At 41.1% G+C, this 12,007-nt stretch overlaps 1 protein-coding gene across 1 annotated transcript in view; it reads left to right on the forward strand.

Moving 5' to 3' along the window:
• The first annotated feature begins 3,096 nt into the window (after positions 1 to 3,096).
• Positions 3,097 to 12,007, forward strand: part of ITIH5 (inter-alpha-trypsin inhibitor heavy chain 5) — a 93,822-nt gene continuing 84,911 nt past the window's right edge. Inside the window, exon 1 of the mRNA XM_043967941.1 lies at positions 3,097 to 3,370. Coding sequence (XP_043823876.1) covers positions 3,263 to 3,370 — 108 coding nt within the window. The 5' untranslated portion in view covers positions 3,097 to 3,262. The remainder of the gene's footprint in view (positions 3,371 to 12,007) is intronic.

The following is a 12,007-nucleotide window of genomic DNA, read 5'->3' on the forward strand; positions in this document are numbered from 1 at the left end:
AAGAAAGATGATTTCCTCTTAAAACTGAGCACCATAAAGAACTACTGGTGAGATTATCTTCATAGGGCTATGTAAACTGTAATAGGGCTAGCAATAGAGGGTTGACCATGGCCCCTTCCTTCTTTAAGAGAGAAGGACCTGGAGACAGGAGAGCCTTAGATACAACCCTAACCTTAGTGAAGGGAGAGGGTCGAAGTAACAGCTGCTGCAGTTGTCAGTTTTTTACCTGGTTTTTACTTCCCAGTTGCAAACATTTAAGAAGGGGATGGGTGGGTGTGGAGAAGGGTGCTCCCAGATCTATATCTATATATGACTATGCTAATCTAATTTTATTAGATTAAAAAATCCTTGAGGACAAGGTGTGTCACTTGTTTTTGTTCCACAAAGCTGGCAGAATGGTATGCCATTTACCCTGCAGTCAGGCATTCATTTAATTTGTTAGTTTAAGATATCTGCAATAAGAATATATTCAAAACACTAAGATGAGTCATTAACTAATAATCTGCCACCACTGACATCTTGCAGTTGCTGCTGTTGCTGGATCCTATCTCGTGGCTTTTAACAATAAGGAATTACTACTTATAAAGAAAAATAAATATTTGGTATACAATCTGGAAAGGGCAAATTTTTCCCTAATAGAGCAGATATATCACTGGCAGTTTGCAAATATGCTTATTGTAACACCGTTGGCCATTATTATTATTAATCACACCCTGAACTCCAAATCTCTCGCCTGGGCTATCCACACTACTAAATCTCCCACTGTTTGGAAAACTGCTGGTTTTATTAAGGACAGTGAGGGAAGAATTTTGGCAGTGTCTACTGGATTGGGGGTTGGTTCTTCTAATACTCTGCGTTCTAGGATTGGGTGCCAGATACTGAAAAGAAAAAGGACTGAATCCCAGGACAAAATGGCATTTGCCCATCTTGGGTGGGAGACGGGGAAAGTATGCTGTATTGGGTTCAGGGATAGCAGAGAGGGGGAAGAAGGCACAAAGGGTGGTAATAGGGTGGCCAAGTTCTTCATCAGCAGATGAAGAGGCAGCAGGCTGTAGTGAAAAGAACATTCTGTTTGTCATCAGAAGGGCTCTGGTTTGAGTATCAATTCACTTATGGGCAAGTTGTCTCATCTCTCTGAGTCTCAGTTTACCTTATCTGTAAAACAGGAATTACAATGCTAGTCCTACATACTTTACAAGGTAATTGTGGGAAAGGTGAAAATACTATACAAGTGTGAGCTTCCCTCCCTTTTCTTTCTTTTTTTTGGGGGGTGGTGGTGGTGTGTGTTCAGATGTGCACTTTCATTGGTGTAAGTAATTCCAGGTGAGGAATTGGTAGAGGATCCAATTAGCAACTTTTCTGTAATTCGTAGTCTCTTTTAGAAAGTTTTCTTGGAGAACTGAGAGATTAAGTGGTTTTTGATGGGAACACCATTTAACTGCTGGCAGTGGTAGTAGAGATTTGGGGGGAAAGAAAGAAAGGAAGAAAGAAAGAAAGAAAGAAAGAAAGAAAGAAAGAAAGAAAGAAAGAAAGAAAGGAAGGAAGGAAGGAAGGAAGGAAGGAAGGAAGGAAGGAAGGAAGGAAGGAAGGAAGGAAGGAAGGAAGGAAGGAAGGAAGGAAGGAAGGAAGGAAGGAAGGAAGAAGGAAAGAAAGAAGGAAAGAAAGGAAGGAAGGAAGGAAGGAAGGAAGGAAGGAAGGGAGAAAGGAAGGGAGAAAGGAAGGGAGAAAGGAAGAAAGAATGAAAGGGAAATAGAGTCTGATTCAGGATAGAAGGAAGGGGTGGATATATGGAAACAGGGACCTTCCAAATTTAAATGAAGAGTTCTTCAGTTCACTTCTCAGGCAAATACATCTCTTTGGCCATGTAACTCAACCAACTCCTGTGGTTTCCTAGTGCTTCTAAGATAAAATGTAAACTCTATTTAGCTTTTTAAGGCTTCCATGATGAGTCCCCAACCTATCTTTCCAGCTTTACTGTACATTACTTCCCCTCCCACACTCTGTCTTAAAGCCAAACTGGCTCTCGCTTTCTTTCTTTTCCTTACACATGATACCCCATCTCTGTTTCTGTCCCTTTGTTTGCACTGACCATTCCATTAGCCTGCAATGCACTCTTTCCTTTTCCTCTGCCTCGGAATACTTTTTAAAAACGCAAACATTATCTTCTGCATGAAGCCTTTTCTGATCTCTGCCACCTTCCCCTCCCCCAAATACTAGTACCATTCCTCCTAAATCACTTGGTATTTAACTACTTTGTTTATAATTGTCTTTATTCTCTTGATATTTACACAGTATATACTTATTATGTATTTGTTTTCCCCATTAGAAAGTAAGTTCATAAAGTGTAGGAAGTTTCATTCTTGTATCTCCAGTGCATACCACAGTATTTGCAGGTACATGTTAGTCTCAGTAAATACTGGTTGACTTTTTTTTTTCCTTTTGGTGAGGCAATTGGGGTTAAGTCACTTGCCCAGGGTCACACAGCTAGCAAGTGTCAAGTGTCTGAGGCCGAATTTGAACTCAGATCCTCCTGATTCCAGGGCCGGTACTCTATTCACTGCACCACCTAGCTGCCCCACCATGGCCTTATATTATCTAGGGGCTTTTGGACTGTGCCATAGACCTCAAAAGTCACCTAGTCTAACACTCTCACTTTGTAGATAAGGAAACTGAAGACTTGGCGAAAGCCTCATAGATACTAAATGTCCCAGCCGGGATTTGGACTCAGATCCTTGACTCCAAAGCACTCTTTCTACTGCATCACACGGCGTTGGGTATAGGGAGCTTCAGTCTTGGTGTCCCTTTCCCTCTTGACTGTGTGAATGTGGATGTGGTGGTGGGGGAGGGAGTGGGTGGGATGGGGAGGAGGTCCCGGTCTGAAACTCAAACAGTTTCCCGAACCAGTGAGTATTCCTCCCGGGATGTCCCTTGCCTTGGCTTGCGGTCCGCTCTGACTCAGTAGAGGAGCTGGGTCGGGCCAGGCGAAGGGGTAAGGAGAGGGCGGGGGCAGGAGTTGGGATTGCGGGTGGGCGTCGGGGGAGTTTCTCCCACCCCGTTGGCTCTCGGGCCGCCTCTTCTCCAGCTGGGAGGCAGAGGCAGAAGGACAGGGAGGAGCCTGGAGCCAGGAGCTGCAGCTGCTGCTGCTGCTGCGGTTGCTGCTGCTACTTTCTCCAATCTCCCAGCGTCGGGCAGTCCCCACGGATCTGCCCAGTCTCTGCTGCTTCTCATTCCAGGACCTCTAGCTGTCTCCTTCCCTTCAGACATGTTCCTGCTTTTGGGGCTCTGCCTGGGGCTCCCGCTCTGTGGAGGGCAGCAGGACCCCCTGGCGCTGGCAGAAGAGCTGGAAGAAGCGCTAAGGTGGGATGACCAAGTAAGTCTAAGGACTTTGACCCGGGGCGGGGGTGGGGGACAGTGGGGATAGGGAACAGGGGCGGTTAGCCTTCTCATAGTCAGGGCTGTCTATTCCTCAGTCCCTGTTTGACTTGCCTAACTTTCTCACCATCTTCATCCCTACCACTCATTTCAGAAATTCGAATGCCTGGTCCTGGGGCCTCTCCTTTGACTATCACCAGGGGTCTCCCCTTGTGAGTTTGCTGTCTTTGATGATCAGGTGTACTGTGCCTGGATCGTTCATAACATTTTCCAAACTCCCTTTCAAGGGAGGATCCTTTTCTGTTCCTCTCCACTTTCCATTTCAGGATGGAACTCCAAGTTCAGTAGGCTTCTTGGCCCCACTCACCTGTCTGCGCTGTGGCAGCTTTTTAACCTCAAACTCTGATTTTGGAGCAAGGGAAGTTCCTCATTATATTCTGGGAAATTTCTGATGTGGCTTCTTATTTGATATGAGAAGGGTAGTCTCGTCTGATTGCTCCCTTTCAGGGTTCTGGGAAATGTCTCCAATCTCCTGCAAACTCCTGTAGCCTTTATTTTTCCATCTGAAAAGTGGGAAAAACAATACCCATTCAAAGTATTGTTGTGAATAGTTTTGGCTGTCTTAAACTACACCAGATATAATGACGAGACAAGTTGGATACCTGGATTTGAGTTCTAATTCTACCATTAATTAGTTGTGTGATTTTAAGCAAATCTTTTAAGCTCTCTTTTTAGTTTTCTCAGTCTTTCAAATGAGGAGGCTAGAATAGATGATTTCTAAAGCCCTTTCCAGATTTAACAGTTCATAATTTGGAATAATGAGCATTTGGTCCCAGTGCTTCTTAGGAATAATATTTAAGGGATACAATATAGACTTAATATTTAACAAATGACTTTTGGGTTGTTCTTAAGATAATTTTTATTGGTATCTTTTATTTTACAACACCTACATTTTCTAATGTATCCCTCCCTCTTCCTCTCCCAGAGAGTTATCACTTATAATAAAGAATTTTAAAAGAGGACCCCCCCCAAAAAAAACCTGCAGCCAAACTAATCAGCACACTGAAGAAGTTTTATAATATATACAATGTTCCACTTACATGGTCCCCTATCTCTGCAAAGAGGCTGGGGGTATTTTCTCATAAAGCATTCAGTTTATATTGTTTGATGTTATTTTCTCCATTTACATTGTAGTCATTGTATATATATATATATATATGTGTGTGTGTGTGTATATATACATATACATATACATATACACATACATACATATATATACATTTCTGGTTCTGCTTATTTTACTTTGAATCAGTTCATATAAATTCTTCATTTCTTCTCTGTATTCTTCATATTCACCATATCTTATAGTAATATGTTATACAATTCTCTCCCTCCCTGAAGGGAAATAGAGAAAGAATTAGCATTTATATAATGATCTACTATGTGTCAGGCACTGTCCTAAGCACTTTTTACAAATATTATGTCATTTGATCCTTACAATAACCTTGCAAGGTGGCCGCTATTATTCACTCCATTTTACAATTGAGAAAACCAAGGCAAAGAGAGGTTAAGTGACTTGCCCAGTGTCATACAACTAGTAAGTGTCTAAGGCCAGATCTGAATTCAGTTTTTGATTGAAGACCCCAGAGCTCTATTCATCTTACCACCAATTGCTTCCAGTTACATTTATCCACCACAATTTATTTCTACCATTCCCTGGCAAATGAACATCCACTTTGTTTTCAGTTCTTTGCTCCTACAAAAAGTTCTGCTATAAATATTTTCATGTATATGAGGCAATTCTTTTTTTTCCGCAAGCCTCATTGGGGGTGTTATGGTTAGCAGTAGAAATTCTGGGTCAAAGGGTATGGACATTTTAATCACTTTCATTGCATAATTGTTTTCCAGAATGGTTGGACCAGTTCACAGCTCTGTCAACAATGCACCAGTGTGCCTGTCTTTCTACAAACCCTCCAACATTAACTAATCTAAATTTTGTCAAACATGAAATTTTACCATCTCTCTCAATAACTTCTTTTTTTTTTCTATAAAAAGGAAGCCTTTGCAGGGTACTACTGGCTGCCAGCATAGTGAAAATAATTTTTTTGCAATTATAAACTCTTCAGTAATAATGAGTGAGATGAAGGATGTGAAAGCTATTTAATATTATATTAATAAATGTAAAATGTTGTCCACTTATGGATACTAAAATACATGATGTCAACCTAGGTGTCATCAACAGTTATATTTGGGGGAAAATACATAGGCATCTGGATCTTTTTCTTGTATTCCATAGTAGATACTGAAGAGAAAACCCACAGGGGCATCATGATGGATGTTTTAATGCTGCTTTTGTTTAATGGATATTCTAATCTTTAAAGAATGAATATCACTACATGTAATTCCTATACATGAGAGAGAGAGAGACAGTGAAAGAGAGAGACAGACAGAAAGACAGAGAGAGAGGGAGAGAGAGAGAGAGAGAGAGAGAGAGAGAGAGAGAGAGAGAGAGAGAGAGAGAGAGAGAGAATGAATTAAATGGAAAAGCTGAAATGAAAAAGAGGACTCTTGAAAATTATAGGACTCCTTAAGAGCTCCATGTAGCAGTGGACTTTTAACCTGGCTATGGGGATGTTGAAAAATCCAGAATGATAAGCTATCACAGACTTCCTTTCTTTTCCAATCTTCTCAATGCTTTGGAACCTAACACATGGTAATTTTCTCTTAATTTCAATCTCTGGAATGCTCTGCAGTGTTGTTATTGTGCTGCTGAGTTCCATCAATTCTTCTTATAAAGATTCCCAGCAGGAAGTTCAGAAACATTTTTGTATCAGAGCGGTGGCATGGCATGGCTAGTGTGTGGGGCCCTAAAGTGGAAAAACTGGACTCTCTCTCCAATTCTATCACTTGCTTGCTGTTTGACAGTAGGCATATTACATCGTCCCTTTGTATTTTGTTTTCTCCAAGGCACAAAAGTGAGTAGTAATTTTCTGTGGGCAAATAATGATGTATCCTTCTTATCTCCCAGGAAACGACCTAAAATTCTAACCTAAAAATGCATTTTCCTCCCCTGTTGAAAACAGTTAACTACTGAACAACCTGTAGGAATATTATGCCAGCTGAAAGAAAAATTTTGCATGGTTGATGTGTAATTACTCAAATTGGAGTATGTCCAGACCACTGTGGCTGTATTATTCCTTGACACAGATGATAGATGACAACTCCAGTGGGCCAGTAATCTCTAGCCCTTGGTTAGGTTTCAAATTTGAAACAACTCTATTTGGGAACTCCCACCATGTTGGGTCATGAACTCTCTCAGGAGGAATGCTAACCACTAGGCTATTGCATATTCATACAATTATAGAATCTCAGGGTTAGGAGGAGCATCAGAGATCATTCAGTCTAGCCCATCCATGGACAGGAGTCCCCCATCCAAACTCTACCCCCACACAATTTCCCTCTATGGGACCACACCCAAACTGTTTGGGTGATGAGCCTTTGTCTTTTTTTGTTTTTTGGGTTTTTTTTTTTTGCAGGGCAATGGGGGTTAAGTGACTTGCCCAGGGTCACACAGCTGGTAAGTGTCAAGTGTCTGAGGCCGGATTTGAACTCAGGTCCTCCTGAATCCAGGGCCGGTGCTTTATCCACTGCGCCACCTAGTCGCCCCCATGAGCCTTTGTCTTTTAGTCCTTCCTTCCTTCCCTTCTTCCCTCCCTGTTCTTCCTTCCCCCTCTTTTCCTCCCCCTCCTTCTGTCTCTCTTTCCTTCCCTCCCTTCTTCCTCCTTCCTTCCTTCCTTCCTTCCTTCCTTCCTTCCTTCCTTCCTTCCTTCCTTCCTTCCTTCCTTCCTTCCTTCCTTCCTTCCTTCCTTCCTTCCTTCCTTCCTTTCTCTCTCTCTCTCTCTCTCTCTCTCTCTCTCTCTCTCTCTCTCTCTCTCTCTCTTTCTTTCTTTCCTTCTTTCTTTTTCTTTCTCATCACCAGTCCTTTGAATGAAATGAAATCACCACACATTTACTAAGTGTTTACTATCTGAAAAGTACTCTGCTGGGGGATACAATGAAACAGTTCCTACCTTTGAGGAATCTACACTTCCTTGTGTCCTTGCTTGGTCTTCACATGTTCTCAGATTCTACTTAATTCTACTTTATCTCTTGAGTTAGGCATAGACAAACCTCTTCTTTTCTTTGGATTCTTAAAGAAAAAACTTCAAATTTTAACTATCAATTACCAACTCTTCTATTCCACTCTCCTTACCTTTCTCTATTCTGTTTTCCCTTCTCTTTCCCTTTTTATTTCTCCTCTCTCCTCCCTTTCACTTTCCATCTCTCCACTTCTCTCCTTTCTTCTTTTCAAAGCTGCTTAGGAAGGATCCAACAACTGAGGCAATACAGACTGTGATGACCTGAGGCAAGTCAAAATGAAGAGTTATTGAAGAGCTGAGAAGATTGCTGGTAACCTGTTATGACTCTCAGGGCCCGTTCACTCCATTGACCTCTCCCCTTTTATCTGGTCTGAATCATTTCTACCTTCATGCCAGAGGGGAAGGTGCTTTTTCTGAACCAATACATAAAGAAGGTTAGGTCTTTGGGGAGGAACTGTGCTCCTTCTCTATTTCCTTCCCATGGTCTTCTCCACCGTTTAGCTGTCTCTTCTTCTTTCCCCACATCCCACCTAACACTGTTGGTCCTGGGGTTAGTCAGAGGAGAAATATATCACTTTAACTGGGTATTTAAGGTGTTTTGTTGTACCTGTCAACTTCCTACATAATTGAACATGTTTTGAAGAAGAGAGAGGAGTCTAATGTTTAGGTCATGGGTGCTATTACTGCTCTTGCTCTGATCCATGGGAGGGAAAAACTTGGTCATTCATCTCCCTACATTCACTGATTGGAAGACACTTCTGTATTCATAGTCATTGTCATAGACTCTTAGAACTGGAGGGACCTTGAAGACCATCTGTCTAAATGCTTCATTTTAAAGATGAGGAAACCAAGAACTTTCCTACTTAACTTCTCCCATTTCTTCCATTTTCCCTCAATATAATCAGCTCCAATATCATGTCTATCATTTAATCAACAAGCATTTATTAAATACCTACTATAGGCCAGGTACAGTATGAGGTGTTGGAGATATAAAAAAAATGGAATCATCCCTATCCTCAAAGAACTTAAATTCTATCAAGGAAGGCTATCCATCCATCCATCCATCCATCCATCCATCCATCCATCCATCCATCCATCCATCCATCCATCCATCCATCCATATATACTGTAACGATTGGAATGACGCCACCTGCTGGAGACTTACTGTAGAAGAGTTCTGCCCATGAAGCGAAGGTCTTTGAGGGCAAGACCAGGAGTCTTTTCTTTGGCGTCAGGAAGTGACGGGGGCTAGTGGGAGGAGGAAGGAAGAGACTGGCGCTCGCTCTCACTCTCTTTCCTTTGGACTCTGGTGGAGAGCGGGGCTAGAAATGTGCTCTCCTTTTAATAGATAGGAATCTAGGCCTTTCTCTCTCTTTACCAAATTCTTATTCTCCTTAATAAATGCTTAAAAGTCTAACTCTTGCTAAAGCTTATAATTTATTGGCCACCACTCATTAGATATTTTAGACAGTTTAGCTAGAATTTTAGCCCTTAACAATACATAATGCACATAGAAACACATATACTTACCTGACAGAATTATATATACACATATATACATGCACACATATAAATGTCCATACATGTTCGCATAGATTATTTGTGCCCAACCTGTGGTAGAGCATTCCGAGCTCATATTGGTCTGGTCAGACACACTGTAACTTGACTCTAACATAATGATGTCATTTTGGTCCTCTTTGAGAACACAGGATGACAACTGAACAACCAACCAATATATATACACATGTATGTACATATACATCCATACATACATATATAGAAAATAAACAAGTGTTGATATATACACACATCACATACATAAATACACGATACACAATACAGATATACATATACTATACATGTGTGTATATACATGTATACACACATATATATGAGTAATTTGGGGAGAATCACCAGCAGCTAGGTAGGATGAGTAAAGCGGGATATGGTGATTGAAATGAGCTTTGAATGAAACATGATGAGGATGAGGATGACTCCTTTAAGCCATGTTGTCCCTGATTGATCTGACCCCCAGCGAACTTTTTCCTCCTCTTCCGTTGTATTTTGTTGTCATTTAACACATCATTTATGGCCTTATATTCATTGATTTACTTCTTTCACTGATCTCCCATCCCAAGACACATTTACAGCTGTTATGGATTAATTTCCAGGTCTTGTCAGGGTGATTTGTTCATATTCCTTTATTAATCCTACCCATCTGACCAAACACAGTCCTCTCTTTTTCATTGTACTCCAAAAGTATAGAAATGTGGTACAGGGGATGGAATACCAGTCTTGGAGAGAGACGGTAAGACCTGGATCCAAATCTTACCTCTGACACATAATTGGCCAAGTATTTCTGGGTCAGTCCCTTAACTTCTCAGTGCTCTAGTCAACTCTCTAGAGTATAAATTGCAGAGACAGTGGCCACTTGCATTGGTAAAAGGAGTTTCCTAACTTAGGAGATCATTATGAAATCACTGGTCAAGTCCCTATCCTTATCTTTTCCATTAAGTTTCAAATTGCCAAAGCATGTCATGCCTCATTCTCTTGTCTGGATTAAACTCAGTTCCTGTCATTTTGTGGAGAGGACTGATAAACAGAAGTTATGGGAAAGGACTCCCAAAGGGATGCAGGGATTCTTCTTCTAAGAGCTGTAATTTTGGTGGTATGGGCACATCTCTTCTACTAGTCCAGTGGAAAGGATATGATCATCTTGTGTCCACCAGCTTGGTGATGAGCCTCCCAAACCTAGTTTGGATGGTCTTTAGATAACAAATGGACTGTGTGTCACAGATGTGCGTCCCCAACCCTGTTCTAGATGCCCACCTGGATTTGTTAGGAACTGTCAGAACTTGTGCTACACTAAGAGAGCTTTGGAAAATACAGGATTACCTCCATAATGCAATGCTATACTAGAGTAGGGATTTATTGAAGGAACTTGGAATCCCAAAAAATACCTCTGAGTCTTTGCATTGCCCTGACTTCTCATCTCTGGCTCTCAGAATCTTTCGCTTCCCTAAGGGCCAGCTCCAGGGCCACTTTCAATGAATTTTCTCCATCTTGGATTGTTTTGCAATTTTTGTTTTCTGTGTATACATTTTAGCCATCAACAGGAGAGCTCAGGGTAGTTAGGTGGTACAGTGGATAGAGTGCTGGGCTTGAGACTCATCTTCCTGAGTTTGAATCTGGCTTCACATTTGCTAGGTGTGTGACCCTAGGGAAGTCATTTAACCCTGTTTACCTCCGTTTTCTCATCTGTAAAATGAACCAGAGAAGGAAATGGCAAATCACTCCAGTATTTTTGCCAAGAAAACCCTAAATGGGGTCACAAAGATTGGACATGACTGAAATGACTCAATGACAACAAAAGGAGAGCTCTTTGAGGGTCAGGAGTGTTTTTTGTTTTTGTATTTGTATTCCTAGCACCTATCACTGTGCTTTGTAAATAGTGGACACTTCCTAAATATTTGCTGAGTTTGTGAAATGGAATATTTAACTAGCAATAATGAAATTGCCACCACTACCACACCTAGTTCCAGTGGGCACCAAGAATTTATGTATGAAGACTACAAAAAAAATGTTAACCAGGACTTTACCTTTTAAAGCAAATTTTGATTCTGTTCATTTTACATTTGGCCTGAAGTATAGCCATAATGATTCCCCAGAGAGACCTAGATAGTCATCTCAGAAGCCTACTTCTCTTGTTCTCTATGAAGTCTGTTTACCAGAAAAATATATTTTACAAAGGAGAGACTTCAAAGAGAATATTTTAGATCAATCAAGTTCCATGTAATTCCCATGGGGGGTTGGGCCCCCCTGTTGAACCATAGAGTAATTTTAAGTGGTTCCTGGCCTTTCCACAATTTTAAGGTGGAGAAACTTTATAGTTTAAAAAAAGTAAAATATTTGAGTAAAACTGGGTGAGTAGGTGTTCCTTTGACCTCTGGCAGGTGTTTGAAGAATTCTTCAATGTTCCTATCCCATTCTGAGGGTCAAAAATTGCCATGCTCCTTGAAGTTCTCACTGAGCATCTGTATGGACCTCAGCCTAAACACCATGTCCCTTCCCTCTCTTTCCTATGACTTGGGCTCCCTTATACTGAGATGGTTCCATAGTGACTTATATAGTATCCTCTGATCACTACGTAAATGTTGACCTATAGATGGCATGAAGTGCTGGGCTTGGAGTCAGGAAGACCCGAGTCTGAATTCTGCCTCTGACATTTAACTGTGTGATTCTAGGAAAGTCATTTAATCTCGCTAAGCCTCAGTTTCCCCATTTATCAAATGGGGGAAACAACAGCACCTTTCTCATAGGATTGTTATGAAGATCAAACAAAATGATATGGACAATCTAGCTGGTAATTCTAAAACACTGCATAGATATCAGCTGTTATTATTATTTATTATTTATTTTTTTATTTTTTAGTGAAGCAATTGGGGTTAAGTGACTTGCCCAGGGTCACACAGCTAGTACGTGTTAAGTGTCTAAGG

This window comes from Dromiciops gliroides, chromosome 5 (assembly GCF_019393635.1).
Source record: "Dromiciops gliroides isolate mDroGli1 chromosome 5, mDroGli1.pri, whole genome shotgun sequence".
NCBI classification, from domain to species: domain Eukaryota; kingdom Metazoa; phylum Chordata; class Mammalia; order Microbiotheria; family Microbiotheriidae; genus Dromiciops; species Dromiciops gliroides.